General features: G+C 51.8%; 1 protein-coding gene across 1 annotated transcript in view; it reads left to right on the forward strand.

Annotated features, from left to right (window-relative positions):
* The window catches only part of HSF2BP (heat shock transcription factor 2 binding protein), an 83,019-nt gene that overhangs the window by 21,337 nt on the left and 42,490 nt on the right, over positions 1–19,192 (forward strand). The window contains exons 2-4 of the mRNA XM_068271039.1: positions 10,559–10,732; positions 10,855–10,937; positions 11,975–12,124. Of these exons, the coding sequence (XP_068127140.1) occupies positions 10,579–10,732; positions 10,855–10,937; positions 11,975–12,124 (387 nt within the window). The 5' untranslated portion in view covers positions 10,559–10,578. The remainder of the gene's footprint in view (positions 1–10,558; positions 10,733–10,854; positions 10,938–11,974; positions 12,125–19,192) is intronic.

Genomic DNA, 19,192 nt, shown 5'->3' on the forward strand with positions numbered 1-19,192 from the left:
TCATGGGCTGCCTTGAGTACCTTTGTCTGGAATTTATTAGAGACAACCAATCGCCTCGTGTTCCCACCTGCGTCACCTTTCATAGGCTGGACAGCTTTGCTGTATAGTCTGTTATTTTCCCAATACACTTTGTATGGAGCGCCCTCGGCTGGTGGCTTGGCAGTTTCAGCCCTAAGTGCTTCCAGACTGGGATCTCTCCTCAAGGCCTGCAGGAATGTAGCCCCCCAGTCTCCTCCAGCTGACCGGTGACAAAGGGAGTCAGCTGCAGAGAGTTACCCGTGACGCGGGGGTCAGATGGAGGTAGAGGAACTGTTGGTTCTGTCCCGAAAGCCCCATCTGAGCTCAGGTCACTGGCGACACTGGAAGCGTCCGCCAGCGCATGTACGCATTAGTACATATTAGTATCACATCACATTATTATCACATGACATGTTACCTTGGTTACACAGCTGGCCATGGCCATGTGTAATGGCCAGAACAGGTAACGTACAATCTACATCACAGTTATCACTGACACATAATGACAGGTGCAGATATAGGCAGATGACATTAGGTTAATTGCACATTTACATTTGATACCTCCCATCTAGATGCGTTAGGTAGAGTAGAAGTGTGTCCCAGTCTCCCTGTTTCCCCAAATCTTTGTACAGTGCCTGGTTTTGGTCAGGGAGTCCGGTTTGGGTCTCCTGCGAGTCTGCAGGGTACTCGTAACGGCACACAAGGGGGCCCAGATCAGTGCCAAGTACGGTGTCAACAGGGATATCATCCACAACCCAACAACTCGCTTGTGACATCCCATTCCCCAGTCAAGGGTGACTTGGGCTTGTACAACATGCAATCGAGTGCCTCCGACTCCAGTCAGAGTGCATACCTCCCAACTTTTTGAGATGAGAAAGAGGGACACTTAAGCCACGCCCCTGTCACACCCCTTATCACGCCCTAATCACACCCCTAGTCACACATACCATAAAGTTTTCATAAGAAAAACGCTGGTCCTTTCTATCCTGGTTCATTCTCCTTCATATTAACATTTTAAAATTAGTAATACAGTGAAGTGATGTTTGCCCCCTTCCTGATTTCTTATTCTTTTGCATGTTTGTCTCACTTAAATGTTTCTGCTCATCAAAAACCGTTAACTATTAGTCAAAGATAACATCATTGAACACAAAATGCAGTTTTAAATGATGGTTTTTATTCATTAGTGAGGAAAAAAACTCCAAGGGCCTGATTCACAAAGCGGTGCTAACCCAGTTAGAGACTTTAGGCGTGATAACCATTGCACCACGCTGGTGAAAAGCAGTTTAGGCATGATAAGTTTAGATAAGTTTAGATCGCGCGCAAAGTCCCGCGCGCAAAGCAGCGCCATTAAACTCTATGGGCCTGATTCACAAAGCGGTGCTAGCAGTTAGCACCCTGGTGAAAAGCCCTTTATCACGCCTAAACTCTGTTTAGGCATGATAAGTTTAGGTGTGATAAGTTTAGGTGTGATAAGTTTTTAGGCGTGATAAGTTTAAGCACCAACTGGGTTAGCACCGCAGTGCACAGCTGATCAAAAGTTTTGCGCTAGCAAAGTCTGGTGCACTTTGCATAGAGTTTAATGGCGCTGCTTTGCGTGCGGGACTTTGCATGCGATCTAAACTTATCTAAACTTATCATGCCTAAACTTATCATGCCTAAACTTATCATGCCTAAACTTATCATGCCTAAACTGAGTTTAGGCATGATAAAAATGGTTATCACGCCTAAAGTCTCTAACTGGGTTAGCACCGCTTTGTGAATCGAGCCCTATGTGAAGTGCACCAGACTTTGCTGGCGCAAAACGTTTGATCAGCTGTGCACTGCGGTGCTAACCCAGTTGGTGCTTAAACTTATCACGCCTAAACTTATCACACCTAAACTTATCACGCCTAAACTTATCACACCTAAACTTATCACACCTAAACTTATCACGCCTAAACTTATCATGCCTAAACTTATCACACCTAAACTTATCACGCCTAAACTTATCACACCTAAACTTATCATGCCTAAACTTATCACACCTAAACTTATCGGGCTCGATTCACAAAGCGGTGCTAACCCAGTTAGAGACTTTAGGCGTGATAACCATTGCACCACGCTGGTGCAAAGCCAGTTTAGGTGTGATAAGTTTAGGTGTGATAAGTTTAGGTGTGATAAGTTTAGGCATGCTAAGTTTAGATAAGTGTAGATAGCATGCAAAGTCCCGCACGCAAAGCAGCGCCATTAAACTGTATGCGAAGTGCACCAGACTTTGCTAGCGCAAAACTTTTGATCAGCTGTGCACTGCGGTGCTAACGCAGTTGGTGCTTAAACTTATCATGCCTAAACTTATCACACCTAAACTTATCACGCCTAAACTTATCATGCCTAAACTTATCACACCTAAACTTATCACACCTAAACTTATCATGCCTAAACTGAGTTTAGGCATGATAAAGGGCTTTTCACCAGGGTGCTAACTGTTAGCACCGCTTTGTGAATCAGGCCCACCATGCCTAAACTTATCACACTTAAACTTATCACACCTAAAATTATCACACCTAAACTTATCACACCTAAACTTATCATGCCTAAACTTATCACACCTAAACTTATCATGCCTAAACTTATCACGCCTAAACTTATCACACCTAAACTTATCACACCTAAACTTATCATGCCTAAACTTATCACGCCTAAACTTATCACACCTAAACTTATCATGCCTAAACTTATCACACCTAAACTTATCACACCTAAACTTATCATGCCTAAACTTATCATGCCTAAACTTATCATGCCTAAACTTATCATGCCTAAACTTATCACACCTAAACTTATCACACCTAAACTTATCATGCCTAAACTGAGTTTAGGCGTGATAAAGGGCTTTTCACCAGCGTGCTAACTGTTAGCACAGCTTTGTGAATCAGGCCCCAAATCTACATGGCCCTGTGTGAAAAAGTGATTGCCCCCCTTGTTAAAAAATAACTTAACTGTGGTTTATCACACCTGAGTTCAATTTCTGTAGTCACCCCCAGGCCTGATTACTGCCACACCTGTTTCAATCAAGAAATCACAGAGAAGTAGACCAAAAGCACCTCAAAAGCTACACATCATGCCAAGATCCAAAGACATTCAGGAACAAATGAGAACAAAAGTAATTGAGATCTATCATTCTGGTAAAGGTTATAAAGCCATTTCTAAAGCGTTGGGACTCCAGTGAACCACAGTGAGAGCCATTATCCACAAATGGCAAAAACATGGAACAGTGATGAACGTTCCCAGGAGTGGCCGGCCGACCAAAATTACCCCAAGAGCGCAGAGAAAACTCATCCGAGAGGCCACAAAAGACCCCAGGACAACATCTAAAGAACTGCAGGCCTCACTTGCCTCAATTAAGGTCAGTGTTCACGACTCCACCATAAGAAAGAGACTGGGCAAAAATGGCCTGCATGGCAGATATCCAAGGCTCAAACCACTTTTAAGCAAAAAGAACATTAAGGCTCGTCTCAATTTTGCTAAAAAACATCTCAATGATTGCCAAGACTTTTGGGAAAATACCTTGTGGACCGACGAGACAAAAGTTGAACTTTTTGGAAGGTGCGTGTCCCGTTACATCTTGCGTAGAAGTAACACAGCATTTCAGAATAAGAACATCATACCAACAGTAAAATGTGGTGGTAGTGTGATGGTCTGGGGTTGCTTTGCTGCTTCAGGACCTGGAAGGCTTGCTGTGATAGATGGAACCATGAATTCTACTGTCTACCAAAAAATCCTGAAGGAGAATGTCCAACCATCTGTTCGTCAACTCAAGCTGAAGCGATCTTGGGTGCTGCAGCAGGACAATGACCCAAAACATACCAGCAAATCCACCTCTGAATGGCTGAAGAAAAACAAAATGAAGACTTTGGAGTGGCCTAGTCAAAGTCCTGACCTGAATCCTATTGAGATGTTGTGGCATGACCTTAAAAAGGCGGTTCATGCTAGAAAACCCTCAAATAAAGCTGAATTACAACAATGCTGCTAAGATGATTGGGCCAAAATTCCTCCAGAGCGCTGTAAAAGACTTGTTGCAAGTTATCGCAAACGCTTGATTGCAGTTATTGCTGCTAAGGGTGGCCCAACCAGTTATTAGGTTCAGGGGGCAATTTCTTTTTCACACAGGGCCATGTAGGTTTGGAGTTTTTTTTTATCAGTAAATAATAAAAACCATCATTTAAAACTGCATTTTGTGTACAATTATGTTATCTTTGACTAATAGTTAACGCTTTTTGATGAGCCGAAACATTCAGGTGTGACAAACATGCAAAAGAATAAGAAATCAGGAAGGGGGCAAATAGTTTTTCCCATCACTGTATATCAATTTAAAGGATGGAAAGAAAGTTTAGATTCAAACACATTTTCAGTAGAGAAATATATATATTTACATAGAAAGAGGGACAAAGTCCTGAAAGAGGGACAAATGAGGAGGAAAGGGGGTCAGGGCTCCCAAAGAGGGGCAGTTGGGAGCTATGAGAGTGAGGTATTTGGCTGGAAGGCTATCCTTTGCTGTAACAAGGTGTGAACTGACCAAGGTAACCTCTGCGCCAGTGTCTTGGAAGCCAGTGACCGTCTGGCCATTCACAGTGACAGGCTGATTGTGGGAGCTGCTGTGGATCCCGGAGGCCACAACCAGCCATACAGAGGGAGAAGTAGGTGCGGAGGTGTTATCCTCCTTAGGGATCAGTGTTGTCATAGTGCTAGCCTCCTGGCTGGGTGGTCGGGTCGGCCTCCCTGCGTAACAGGATTGCATGGTGTGACCAGGCCGACGACTCAGCTCACACCAGGGCCTGGTGGACTCGCGCTTCAAAGTGCCAGCCTTTTCTCCAGCTCTGGGACATGGCTCTGTCCCCGTCAGGTACTGGTGATTTGTGGCGTCAGGTACCAGGAGTTTGCGACTGTCCATTTCAACAGGTTTGCAAATTTCTGGTATTCGGGTCGTGACAGAAGTGTCTGCCAGGCTTCCTCTTCACCACAAACTGCTTCACGTCTGCAGCACATTCAGCGAGGAGCTGGTCATGGAGCATCAGATCCGCAAGAGCATCAAAAGTCTTTTACTTAAGGGCCCTTTCACACTGGTGCAGTGGGTCATTTTACTGCTCTGCTATGCTACTGAAAGCCTACAGGTGCTTTCATACAGCGCCAGAAGTTGCCGATCTACCGCGGGAGCATACCGACGTTACTGCACGACCTGTGTGACGACATGCCGTGGACCGAAAGTTGTGTACGTTTATGGTGACGCAGGGATTTTCAGAAGGAAGCCGGCACACACTTCCGTATTTCCCAAACAGGAGGTCAGCGCAAGCGGGCGTCATTTCCTGCTTGGATCTGAGCCTGGCGGGCATTACCACGTACTAACATGGTAATTCCCAAAGGCTTGTTATTGGCGGGCGGCGCCTGGGCTGTATCGCTGCCGCCAGTGCGCAGTCTGAAGCCGGCCTCGGCTAGCCACGTCCGCATGAGAGTCAGTGGATCCTTTTTGGAACTTTTTCTGGTAAACTTCTTGGGGAACCGTGCATAGAGGTTAATTTCCAGCAGCAGTCTCCGTCAGCAGTCGCATGGTATAGACCTCCTTTGCCTTACCCCCTCCATATTCACATGGTATAGACTTCCTCTGCCTCACCCCTCTGTACTCACATGGTATAGACCTCCTCTGCCTCACCCCCTCCATAGTCACATGGTATAGACCTCCTCTGCCTCACCCCCTCCATAGTCACATGGTATAGACCTCCTCTGCCTCACCCCCTCCATAGTCACATAGTATAGACTTCCTCTGCCTCAACCCCTCTGTACTCACATGGTATAGACCTCCTCAGCCTCACCCCCTCCATAGTCACATGGTATAGACCTCCTCTGCCTCACCCCCTCTATAGTCACATGGTATAGACCTCCTCTGCCTCACCCCCTCCATAGTCACATGGTATAGACCTCCTCTGCCTCACCCCCTCCATAGTCACATGGTATAGACTTCCTCTGCCTCACCCCCTCCATAGTCACATGGTATAGACCTCCTCTGCCTCACCCCCTCCATAGTCACATGGTATAGACCTCCTCTGCCTCACCCCCTCCATAGTCACATAGTATAGACTTCCTCTGCCTCAACCCCTCTGTATTCACATGGTATAGACCTCCTCTGCCTCACCCCCTCTATAGTCACATGGTATAGACCTCCTCTGCCTCACCCCCTCCATAGTCACATGGTATAGACCTCCTCTGCCTCACCGCCTCTGTATTCACATAGTATAGACCTCCTCTGCCTCACCCCCTCCATAGTCACATGGTATAGACCTCCTCTGCCTCACCCCCTCCGTAGTCACATGGTATAGACCTCCTCTGCCTCACCCCCTCCATAGTCACATGGTATAGACTTCCTCTGCCTCACCCCCTCCATAGTCACATGGTATAGACCTCCTCTGCCTCACCCCCTCTGTATTCAAATGGTATAGACCTCCTCTGCCTCAACCTCTCCATAGTCACATGGTATAGACCTCCTCTGCCTCACCCCCTCCATAGTCACATGGTATAGACCTCCTCTGCCTCACCCCCTCCATAGTCACATGGTATAGACCTCCTCTGCCTCACCCCCTCTGTATTCAAATGGTATAGACCTCCTCAGCCTCACCCCCTCCATAGTCACATGGTAAAGACTTCCTCTGCCTCACCCCTCCGTAGTCACATGGTATAGACCTCCTCTGCCTCACCCTCTCCATAGTCACATGGTATAGACCTCCTCTGCCTCACCCTCTCCATAGTCACATGGTATAGACCTCCTCAGCCTCACCCCCTCTGTATTCACATGGTACAGACCTCCTCTGCCTCACCCCCTCTGTATTCACATGGTAAAGACTTCCTCTGCCTCACCCCCTCCATAGTCACATGGTATAGACCTCCTCAGCCTCACCCCCTCTGTATTCACATGGTATAGACCTCCTCTGCCTCACCCCCTCCATAGTCACATGGTAAAGACTTCCTCTGCCTCACCCCTCCATAGTCACATGGTATAGACCTCCTCTGCCTCACCCCCTCTGTATTCACATGGTATAGACCTCCTCTGCCTCACCCTCTCCATAGTCACATGGTATAGACCTCCTCTGCCTCACCCCCTCTGTACTCACATGGTATAGACCTCCTCTGCCTCACCCCCTTTGTATTCACATGGTATAGACCTCCTCAGCCTCACCCCCTCTGTATTCACATGGTATAGACCTCCTCTGCCTCCCCCCTCTGTATTCACATGGTATAGACCTCCTCTGCCTCAACCCCTCTGTATTCACATGGTATAGACCTCCTCTGCCTCACCCCCTCTATAGTCACATGGTATAGACCTCCTCTGCCTCACCCCCTCCATAGTCACATGGTATAGACCTCCTCAGCCTCACACCCTCTGTACTCACATGGTATAGACCTCCTCTGCCTCCCCCCTCTGTACTCACATGGTATAGACTTCCTCAGCCTCACCCCCTCTGTATTCACATGGTATAGACCTCCTCTGCCCCACCCCCTCTGTACTCACATGGTATAGACTTCCTCAGCCTCACCCCTCTGTACTCACATGGTATAGACTTCCTCAGCCTCACCCCTCTGTACTCACATGGTATAGACCTCCTCTGCCCCACCCCCTCTGTACTCACATGGTATAGACCTCCTCAGCCTCACCCCTCTGTATTCACATGGTATAGACTTCCTCAGCCTCACCCCTCTGTACTTACATGGTATAGACCTCCTCAGCCTCACCCCCTCTGTATTCACATGGTATAGACCTCCTCAGCCTCACCCCCTCTGTATTCACATGGTATAGACCTCCTCAGCCTCACCCCTCTGTACTCACATGGTATAGACCTCCTCTGTCTCACACCCTCTGTATTCACATGGTATAGACCTCCTCAGCCTCACCCCCTCTGTATTCACATGGTATAGACCTCCTCAGCCTCACCCCCTCTGTATTCACATGGTATAGACCTCCTCTGCCTCACCCCCTCTGTACTCACATGGTATAGACCTCCTCTGCCTCACCCCCTCTGTATTCACATGGTATAGACCTCCTCTGCCTCACCCCCTCTGTATTCACATGGTATAGACCTCCTCAGCCTCACCCCTCTGTACTCACATGGTATAGACCTCCTCAACCTCACCCCCTCTGTATTCACATGGTATAGACCTCCTCAGCCTCACCCCTCTGTATTCACATGGTATAGACCTCCTCAACCTCACCCCTCTGTACTCACATGGTATAGACCTCCTCAACCTCACCCCCTCTGTATTCACATGGTATAGACCTCCTCTGCCTCCCCCCTCTGTATTCACATGGTATAGACCTCCTCAGCCTCACCCCTCTGTACTCACATGGTATAGACCTCCTCAGCCTCACCCCTCTGTACTCACATGGTATAGACCTCCTCAACCTCACCCCCTCTGTATTCACATGGTATAGACCTCCTCAGCCTCACCCCTCTGTATTCACATGGTATAGACCTCCTCAACCTCACCCCTCTGTACTCACATGGTATAGACCTCCTCAACCTCACCCCCTCTGTATTCACATGGTATAGACCTCCTCTGCCTCCCCCCTCTGTATTCACATGGTATAGACCTCCTCTGCCTCACCCTCTTTGTATTCACATGGTATAGACTTCCTCAGCCTTACCCCCTCTGTATTCACATGGTATAGACCTCCTCTGCCCCACCCCCTCTGTACTCACATGGTATAGACCTCCTCAGCCTCACCCCTCTGTACTCACATGGTATAGACCTCCTCTGCCTCACCCCTCTGTACTCACATGGTATAGACCTCCTTTGCCTCACCCCCTCTGTATTCACATGTAATAGACCTCCTCAGCCTCACCCCCTCTGTATTCACATGGTATAGACCTCCTCAGCCTCACCCCTCTGTACTCACATGGTATAGACCTCCTCTGCCTCACCCCTCTGTACTCACATGGTATAGACCTCCTCAGCCTCACCCCGCTCTGTATTCACATGGTATAGACCTCCTCTGCCCCACCGCCTCTGTATTCACATGGTATAGACCTCCTCAACCTCACCCCCTCTGTATTCACATGGTATAGACATCCTTTGCCTCACCCCCTCTGTATTCACATGTAATAGACCTCCTCAGCCTCACCCCCTCTGTATTCACATGGTATAGACGTCCTCTGCCTCACCCCCTCTGTATTCACATGGTATAGACCTCATCTGCCTCACCCCCTCTGTACTCACATGGTATAGACCTCCTCAGCCTCACCCCTCTGTACTCACATGGTATAGACCTCCTCAGCCTCACCCCTCTGTACTCACATGGTATAGACCTGCTCTGCCCCACCCCCTCTGTACTCACATGGTATAGACCTCCTCAGCCTCACCCCTCTGTACTCACATGGTATAGACCTCCTCTGCCTCACCCCCTCCATAGTCACATGGTATAGACCTCCTCAGCCTCACCCCTCTGTACTCACATGGTATAGACCTCCTCTGCCTCACCCCTCTGTACTCACATGGTATAGACCTCCTCAGCCTCACCCCTTTGTACTCACATGGTATAGACCTCCTCAGCCTCACCCCTCTGTACTCACATGGTATAGACCTCCTCTGTCTCACACCCTCTGTATTCACATGGTATAGACCTCCTCTGCCTCATACCCTCTGTATTCACATGGTATAGACATCCTTTGCCTCACCCCCTCCATAGTCACATGGTATAGACCTCCTCTGCCTCATACCCTCTGTATTCACATGGTATAGACCTCCTCAGCCTCACCCCCTCTGTACTCACATGGTATAGACCTCCTCTGTCTCACCCCCTCTGTATTCACATGGTATAGACATCCTTTGCCTCACCCCCTCTGTATTCACATGTAATAGACCTCCTCAGCCTCACCCCCTCTGTATTCACATGGTATAGACTTCCTCTGCCTCACCCCCTCTGTATTCACATGGTATAGTCCTCATCTGCCTCACCCCCTCTGTATTCACATGGTATAGACCTCCTCAGCCTCACCCCGCTCTGTATTCACATGGTATAGACCTCCTCAGCCTCACCCCTCTGTACTCACATGGTATAGACCTCCTCTGTCTCACACCCTCTGTATTCACATTGTATAGACCTCAGCCTCACCCCTCTGTACTCACATGGTATAGACCTCCTCAGCCTCACCCCTCTATAGTCACATGGTATAGACCTCCTCTGCCTCACCCCCTCTATAGTCACATGGTATAGACCTCCTCTGCCTCACCCCCTCTATAGTCACATGGTATAGACCTCCTCTGCCCCACCCCCTCTGTATTCACATGGTATAGACCTCCTCAGCCTCACCCCCTCTGTACTCACATGGTATAGACTTCCTCTGCCTCACCCCCTCTGTATACACATGGTATAGACCTCCTCTGTCTCACCCCCTCTGTACTCACATGGTGTAGACTCCCTCTGTCTCACACTTGATTGGTTCTTTCCTCTCCTCTCTTGTGCTACGATTCAATCATTAGAAATTACATCAGTCACATGATCTCTCCTTGAACACAGGCGCAAAGTGTCGGCCTTCAATGTCTGGTTCCTCGGAGGCGGAGTTTGTGCTGGTGAGGAGGAGGGACTTGGAGCGTCTGACCACAGAAGTGATGCAGATGAAGGAATTTCTGCCACAGATTGTGAACTCGGAGCTGGTGGAGAGTGTGCAGAGGCTGGAGGCAGCAGAGAGTGGTGAGTCATAGTATAGAGATATTGTCCAGCAGCATGGCTTCATTCTATCGGGGGGGGGGGGGGGGGAGATGTAGTGCCGATGGTACCTGGTTGTGCTTAATAAAATCTCATTATTTTTCCAGCACTGGAGGGGAAGGAGGAAGACTGTGACCACGCCCGGGCCCGCCTGGAGGTGTGTCAGGGTGAATATCTGAAGTCTAGAGAGGTACCAACATATTCTGTTGCTGAGAACAATTTATATATAAAATATAGTCTGACTTACCATACATTACAGTGATGTCAGCTCTCAGCATGTCTTTGCTTTTAAAGTGTACCTGAGCTGGGGAAGAAAAATAACTTTATACATACCTGAGGCTTCTCCAGCCCCCTTCAGGAGATCATTCACCCGCTGTCCTCCTGGGTTGCCTCCATCCTCCCCTAGGTGCACCAGCAAGTGAGATGTACCGGGCCCAGCGGGGGAGACAGCGAGGGGGCGTGACTCCTGAGATGTACCGTGCCCCCCCGGGGAGACAGCGAGGGGGTGTGACTCATGAGATGTACCGGGCCCAGTGGGGGAAACAGCGAGGGGGGCGTGACTCCTGAGATGTACCGGGCCCAGCGGGGGAGACAGCGAGGGGGCGTGACTCCTGAGATGTACCGGGCCCAGCGGGGGAGACAGCGAGGGGGCGTGACTCCTGAGATGTACCGGGCCCAGCAGGGGAGACAGCGAGGGGGCGTGACTCCTGGGATGTACCGGGCCCAGCGGGGGAGACAGCGAGGGGGCGTGACTCCTGAGATGTACCGGGCCCAGCGGGGGAGACATCGAGGGGGCGTGACTCCTGAGATGTACCGGGCCCAGCGGGGGAGACAGCGAGGGGGCGTGACTCCTGAGATGTACCGGGCCCAGCGGGGGAGACAGCGAGGGGGCGTGACTCCTGAGATGTACCGGGCCCAGCGGGGGAGACAGCGAGGGGGCGTGACTCCTGGGATGTACCGGGCCCAGCGGGGGAGACAGCGAGGGGGCGTGACTCCTGAGATGTACCGGGCCCAGCGGGGGAGACATCGAGGGGGCGTGACTCCTGAGATGTACCGGGCCCAGCGGGGGAGACAGCGAGGGGGCGTGACTCCTGAGATGTACCGGGCCCAGCGGGGGAGACAGCGAGGGGGCGTGACTCCTGAGATGTACCGGGCCCAGCGGGGGAGACGGGGCTAGGTGTTCTATACAGGCAGAGTATAACCTCTCTTGTCTCTGTATCACTGTAGGAGAATATGTCTCTTCTTGCCCAGCTCTCCAGCCTCCAGGAACAGCTCCTCCAGCAGGCTGATTACTGCACACACATGGGCTCTGCACTCTGCACGTTGCTTTGGGGCGTCTCTAACAGAGAAGAGGCAGTGAAGACCATTCTGGCTATGGTGAGTGATGAGGACAGATCTTCAATACCCCCTCCCCCTCCCAATCCACAGTGTTCATACTGCCCAGTCACATGACACTGCTGCAGTCCTAGTAATCCTGGTCACATGACACCCCCTGCAGTCCTAGTAATCCTGGTCACATGACACCGCTGCAGCCCTAGTAATCCTGGTCACATGACACCCCCTGCAGTCCTAGTAATCCTGGTCACATGACACCCCCTGCAGTCCTAGTAATCCTGGTCACATGACACCCCCTGCAGTCCTAGTAATCCTGGTCACATGACACCCCTGCAGGCCTAGTAATCCTGGTCACATGACACCCCTGCAGTCCTAGTAATCCTGGTCACATGACACCCCCTGCAGTCCTAGTAATCCTGGTCACATGACACCCCTGCAGTCCTAGTAATCCTGGTCACATGACACCCCCTGCAGCCCTAGTAATCCTGGTCACATGACACCGCTGCAGTCCTAGTAATCCTGGTCACATGACACTGCTGCAGTTCTAGTAATCCTGGTCACATGACACCGCTGCAGTCCTAGTGATCCTGGTCACATGACACCCCCTGCAGTCCTAGTAATCCTGGTCACATGACACCCCCTGCAGTCCTAGTAATCCTGGTCACATGACACCCCCTGCAGCCCTAGTAATCCTGGTCACATGACACCCCCTGCAGTCCTAGTAATCCTGGTCACATGACACTGCTGCAGTCCTAGTAATCCTGGTCACATGACACCCCCTGCAGTCCTAGTAATCCTGGTCACATGACACCCCCTGCAGCCCTAGTAATCCTGGTCACATGACACCCCCTGCAGCCCTAGTAATCCTGGTCACATGAGACCCCCTGCAGTCCTAGTAATCCTGGTCACATGACACCCCCTTGCAGTCCTAGTAATCCTGGTCACATGACACCCCCTGCAGTCCTAGTGATCCTGGTCACATTACACTCCCTGCAGTCCTAGTAATCCTGGTCACATGAGACCCCCTGCAGTCCTAGTAATCCTGGTCACATGACACCCCCTGCAGTCCTAGTAATCCTGGTCACATGACACCCCCTGCAGTCCTAGTAATCCTGGTCACATGACACCCCCTTGCAGTCCTAGTAATCCTGGTCACATGACACCCCCTGCAGTCCTAGTGATCCTGGTCACATTACACTCCCTGCAGTCCTAGTAATCCTAGTCACATGAGACCCCCTGCAGTCCTAGTAATCCTGGTCACATGACACCCCCTTGCAGTCCTAGTGATCCTGGTCACATGACACCCCCTGCAGTCCTAGTGATCCTGGTCACATGACACCCCCTGCAGTCCTAGTGATCCTGGTCACATGACACCCCCTGCAGTCCTAGTAATCCTGGTCACATGACAACCCTGCAGTCCTAGTAATCCTGGTCACATGACACCCCTGCAGTCCTAGTAATCCTGGTCACATGATACCCCCTGCAGTCCTAGTAATCCTGGTCACATGACACCCCTGCAGTCCTAGTAATCCTGGTCACATGACACTGCTGCAGTCCTAGTAATCCTGGTCACATGACACCCCTGCAGTCCTAGTAATCCTGGTCACATGACACCCCCTGCAGTCCTAGTCATCCTGGTCACATGACACCCCTGCAGTCCTAGTAATCCTGGTCACATGACACTGCTGCAGTCCTAGTAATCCTGGTCACATGACACCCCTGCAGTCCTAGTGATCCTGGTCACATGACACCCCTGCAGTCCTAGTAATCCTGGTCACATGACACCCCCTACAGTCCTAGTAATCCTGGTCACATGACACCCCTGCAGTCCTAGTGATCCTGGTCACATGACACCCCCAGCAGTCCTAGTAATCCTGGTCACATGACACCCCCTGCAGGCCTAGTGATCCTGGTCACATGACACTGCTGCAGTCCTAGTGATCCTGGTCACATGACACCCCCTGCAGTCCTGGTGATCCTGGTCACATGACACCCCCTGCAGGCCTAGTAATCCTGGTCACATGACACCCCCTGCAGTCCTAGTGATCCTGGTCACATGACACTCCTGCAGGCCTAGTAATCCTGGTCACATCACACCCCCTGCAGTCCTAGTAATCCTGGTCACATGACGCCCCATGCAGTCCTAGTAATCCTGGTCACATGACACCTCCTGCAGTCCTAGTAATCCTGGTCACATGACACCCTCTGCAGTCCTAGTAATCCTGGTCACATGACACCCCCTGCAGTCCTAGTAATCCTGGTCACATGACACCCCCTGCAGGTCTAGTCATCCTGGTCACATCACACCCCCTGCAGTCCTAGTAATCCTGGTCACATGATACCCCCTGCAGTCCTAGTAATCCTGGTCACATCACACCCCCTGCAGTCCTAGTAATCCTGGTCACATGACGCCCCCTGCAGTCCTAGTAATCCTGGTCACATGACACCCCCTGCGGTCCTAGTGATCCTCGTCACATGATACCCCTGCAGGCCTAGTAATCCTGGTCACATGACACCCCCTGCAGTCCTAGTAATCCTGGTCACATGACACCCCCTGCAGTCCTAGTGATCCTGGTCACATGACACCCCCTGCAGTCCTAGTGATCCTGGTCACATGACACCCCCTGCAGTCCTAGTAATCCTGGTCACATGACACCCCTGCAGCCCTAGTGATCCTGGTCACATGACACCCCTGCAGTCCTAGTAATCCTGGTCACATGACACCCCTGCAGTCCTAGTAATCCTGGTCACATGATACCCCCTGCAGTCCTAGTAATCCTGGTCACATGACACCCCTGCAGTCCTAGTAATCCTGGTCATATGACACCGCTGCAGCCCTAGTGATCCTGGTCACATGACACCCCCTGCAGGCCTAGTGATCCTGGTCACATGACACCCCCTGCAGTCCTAGTCATCCTGGTCACATGACACCCCCTGCAGTCCTAGTGATCCTGGTCACATGACACCCCCTACAGTCCTAGTCATCCTGGTCACATGACACCCCCTGCAGTCCTAGTAATCCTGGTCACATGACACCTCCTGCAGTCCTAGTCATCCTGGTCACATGACACCGCTGCAGCCCTAGTAATCCTGGTCACATGACACCGCTGCAGGCCTAGTGATCCTGGTCACATGACACCCCCTGCAGCCCTAGTCATCCTGGTCACATGACACCCCCTGCAGTCCTAGTGATCCTGGTCACATGACACCCCCTACAGTCCTAGTCATCCTGGTCACATGACACCCCCTGCAGTCCTAGTGATCCTGGTCACATGACACCCCCTGCAGTCCTAGTGATCCTGGTCACATGACACCCCCTGCAGTCCTAGTAATCCTGGTCACATGACAACCCTGCAGTCCTAGTAATCCTGGTCACATGACACCCCTGCAGTCCTAGTAATCCTGGTCACATGATACCCCCTGCAGTCCTAGTAATCCTGGTCACATGACACCCCTGCAGTCCTAGTAATCCTGGTCACATGACACTGCTGCAGTCCTAGTAATCCTGGTCACATGACACCCCTGCAGTCCTAGTAATCCTGGTCACATGACACCCCCTGCAGTCCTAGTCATCCTGGTCACATGACACCCCTGCAGTCCTAGTAATCCTGGTCACATGACACTGCTGCAGTCCTAGTAATCCTGGTCACATGACACCCCTGCAGTCCTAGTGATCCTGGTCACATGACACCCCTGCAGTCCTAGTAATCCTGGTCACATGACACCCCCTACAGTCCTAGTAATCCTGGTCACATGACACCCCTGCAGTCCTAGTGATCCTGGTCACATGACACCCCCAGCAGTCCTAGTAATCCTGGTCACATGACACCCCCTGCAGGCCTAGTGATCCTGGTCACATGACACTGCTGCAGTCCTAGTGATCCTGGTCACATGACACCCCCTGCAGTCCTGGTGATCCTGGTCACATGACACCCCCTGCAGGCCTAGTAATCCTGGTCACATGACACCCCCTGCAGTCCTAGTGATCCTGGTCACATGACACTCCTGCAGGCCTAGTAATCCTGGTCACATCACACCCCCTGCAGTCCTAGTAATCCTGGTCACATGACGCCCCATGCAGTCCTAGTAATCCTGGTCACATGACACCTCCTGCAGTCCTAGTAATCCTGGTCACATGATACCCCTGCAGGCCTAGTAATCCTGGTCACATGACACCCCCTGCAGTCCTAGTAATCCTGGTCACATGACACCCCCTGCAGTCCTAGTGATCCTGGTCACATGACACCCTCTGCAGTCCTAGTAATCCTGGTCACATGACACCCCCTGCAGTCCTAGTAATCCTGGTCACATGACACCCCCTGCAGGTCTAGTCATCCTGGTCACATCACACCCCCTGCAGTCCTAGTAATCCTGGTCACATGATACCCCCTGCAGTCCTAGTAATCCTGGTCACATCACACCCCCTGCAGTCCTAGTAATCCTGGTCACATGACGCCCCCTGCAGTCCTAGTAATCCTGGTCACATGACACCCCCTGCGGTCCTAGTGATCCTCGTCACATGATACCCCTGCAGGCCTAGTAATCCTGGTCACATGACACCCCCTGCAGTCCTAGTAATCCTGGTCACATGACACCCCCTGCAGTCCTAGTGATCCTGGTCACATGACACCCCCTGCAGTCCTAGTGATCCTGGTCACATGACACCCCCTGCAGTCCTAGTAATCCTGGTCACATGACACCCCTGCAGCCCTAGTGATCCTGGTCACATGACACCCCTGCAGTCCTAGTAATCCTGGTCACATGACACCCCTGCAGTCCTAGTAATCCTGGTCACATGATACCCCCTGCAGTCCTAGTAATCCTGGTCACATGACACCCCTGCAGTCCTAGTAATCCTGGTCATATGACACCGCTGCAGCCCTAGTGATCCTGGTCACATGACACCCCCTGCAGGCCTAGTGATCCTGGTCACATGACACCCCCTGCAGTCCTAGTCATCCTGGTCACATGACACCCCCTGCAGTCCTAGTGATCCTGGTCACATGACACCCCCTACAGTCCTAGTCATCCTGGTCACATGACACCCCCTGCAGTCCTAGTAATCCTGGTCACATGACACCTCCTGCAGTCCTAGTCATCCTGGTCACATGACACCGCTGCAGCCCTAGTAATCCTGGTCACATGACACCGCTGCAGGCCTAGTGATCCTGGTCACATGACACCCCCTGCAGCCCTAGTCATCCTGGTCACATGACACCCCCTGCAGTCCTAGTGATCCTGGTCACATGACACCCCCTACAGTCCTAGTCATCCTGGTCACATGACACCCCCTGCAGTCCTAGTCATCCTGGTCACATGACACCCCCTGCAGTCCTAGTGATCCTGGTCACATGACACCTCCTGCAGTCCTAGTCATCCTGGTCACATGACACCGCTGCAGCCCTAGTAATCCTGGTCACATGACACCGCTGCAGGCCTAGTGATCCTGGTCACATGACACCCCCTGCAGTCCTAGTCATCCTGGTCACATGACACCCCCTGCAGTCCTAGTGATCCTGGTCACATGACACCCCCTACAGTCCTAGTCATCCTGGTCACATGACACCCCCTGCAGTCCTAGTCATCCTAGTCACATGACACCCCCTGCAGTCCTAGTGATCCTGGTCACATGACACCCCCTACAGTCCTAGTCATCCTGGTCACATGACACCCCCTGCAGTCCTAGTAATCCTGGTCACATGACACCCCCTGCAGTCCTAGTAATCCTGGTCACATGACACCCCCTGCAGTCCTAGTAGACAAGACAAGACAAGACAAATAACATTTATATTGCGCTTTTCTCCTTGCGGACTCAAAGCGCCAGAGCAGAGCAGCAGCCACTAGGGCGCGCTCTATTGGCAGTAGCAGTGTAAGGGAGACTTGCCAAAGGTCTCCTACTGAATTAGTGCTGGCTTACTGAACAGGCAGAGCCGAGATTCGAACCCTGGTCTCCTGTGTCAGAGGCAGAGCCCTTAACCATTACACCATCAGCCAACTGGTCACATGACACCCCCTGCAGTCCTAGTAATCCTGGTCACATGACACCCCCTGCAGCCCTAGTAATCCTGGTTACATGACGCCCCCTGCAGTCCTAGTGATCCTGGTCACATGACACCCCCTGCAGTCCCAGTAATCCTGGTCACATGACACCCCCTGCAGTCCTAGTGATCCTGGTCACATGACACCCCCTGCAGTCCCAGTAATCCTGGTCACATGACACCCCTGCAGTCCTAGTCATCCTGGTCACATGACACCCCCTGCAGTCCTAGTGATCCTGGTCACATGACACCCCCTGCAGTCCTAGTAATCCTGGTCACATGACACCCCTGCAGGCCTAGTGATCCTGGTCACATGACGCCCCCTGCAGTCCTAGTAATCCTGGTCACATGACGCCCCCTGCAGTCCTAGTGATCCTGGTCACATGACACCCTCTGCAGTCCCAGTAATCCTGGTCACATGACACCCCCTGCAGCCCTAGTAATCCTGGTCACATGACACCCCTGCAGTCCTAGTGATCCTGGTCACATGACACCCCCTGCAGTCCTAGTGATCCTGGTCACATGACGCCCCCTGCAGTCCTAGTGATCCTGGTCACATGACACCCCCTGCAGTCCCAGTAATCCTGGTCACATGACACCCCCTGCAGCCCTAGTAATCCTGGTCACATGACACCCCTGCGGTCCTAGTGATCCTGGTCACATGACACCCCCTGCAGTCCTAGTGATCCTGGTCACATGATACCCCCTGCAGTCCCAGTAATCCTGGTCACATGACACCCCCTGCAGTCCCAGTAATCCTGGTCACATGACACCCCCTGCAGTCCTAGTAATCCTGGTCACATGACACCCCCTGCAGCCCTAGTAATCCTGGTCACATGACACCCCCTGCAGTCCCAGTAATCCTGGTCACATGACACCCCCTGCAGTCCTAGTGATCCTGGTCACATGACACTCCATGCAGTCCTAGTAATCCTGGTCACATGACACCCCTGCAGCCCTAGTAATCCTGGTCACATGACACCCCCTGCAGTCCTAGTAATCCTGGTCACATGACACCCCCTGCAGTCCTAGTAATCCTGGTCACATGACACCCCCTGCAGCCCTAGTAATC

The sequence above is a fragment of the Hyperolius riggenbachi genome, chromosome 2, assembly GCF_040937935.1.
Source record: "Hyperolius riggenbachi isolate aHypRig1 chromosome 2, aHypRig1.pri, whole genome shotgun sequence".
NCBI classification, from domain to species: Eukaryota; Metazoa; Chordata; class Amphibia; order Anura; family Hyperoliidae; genus Hyperolius; species Hyperolius riggenbachi.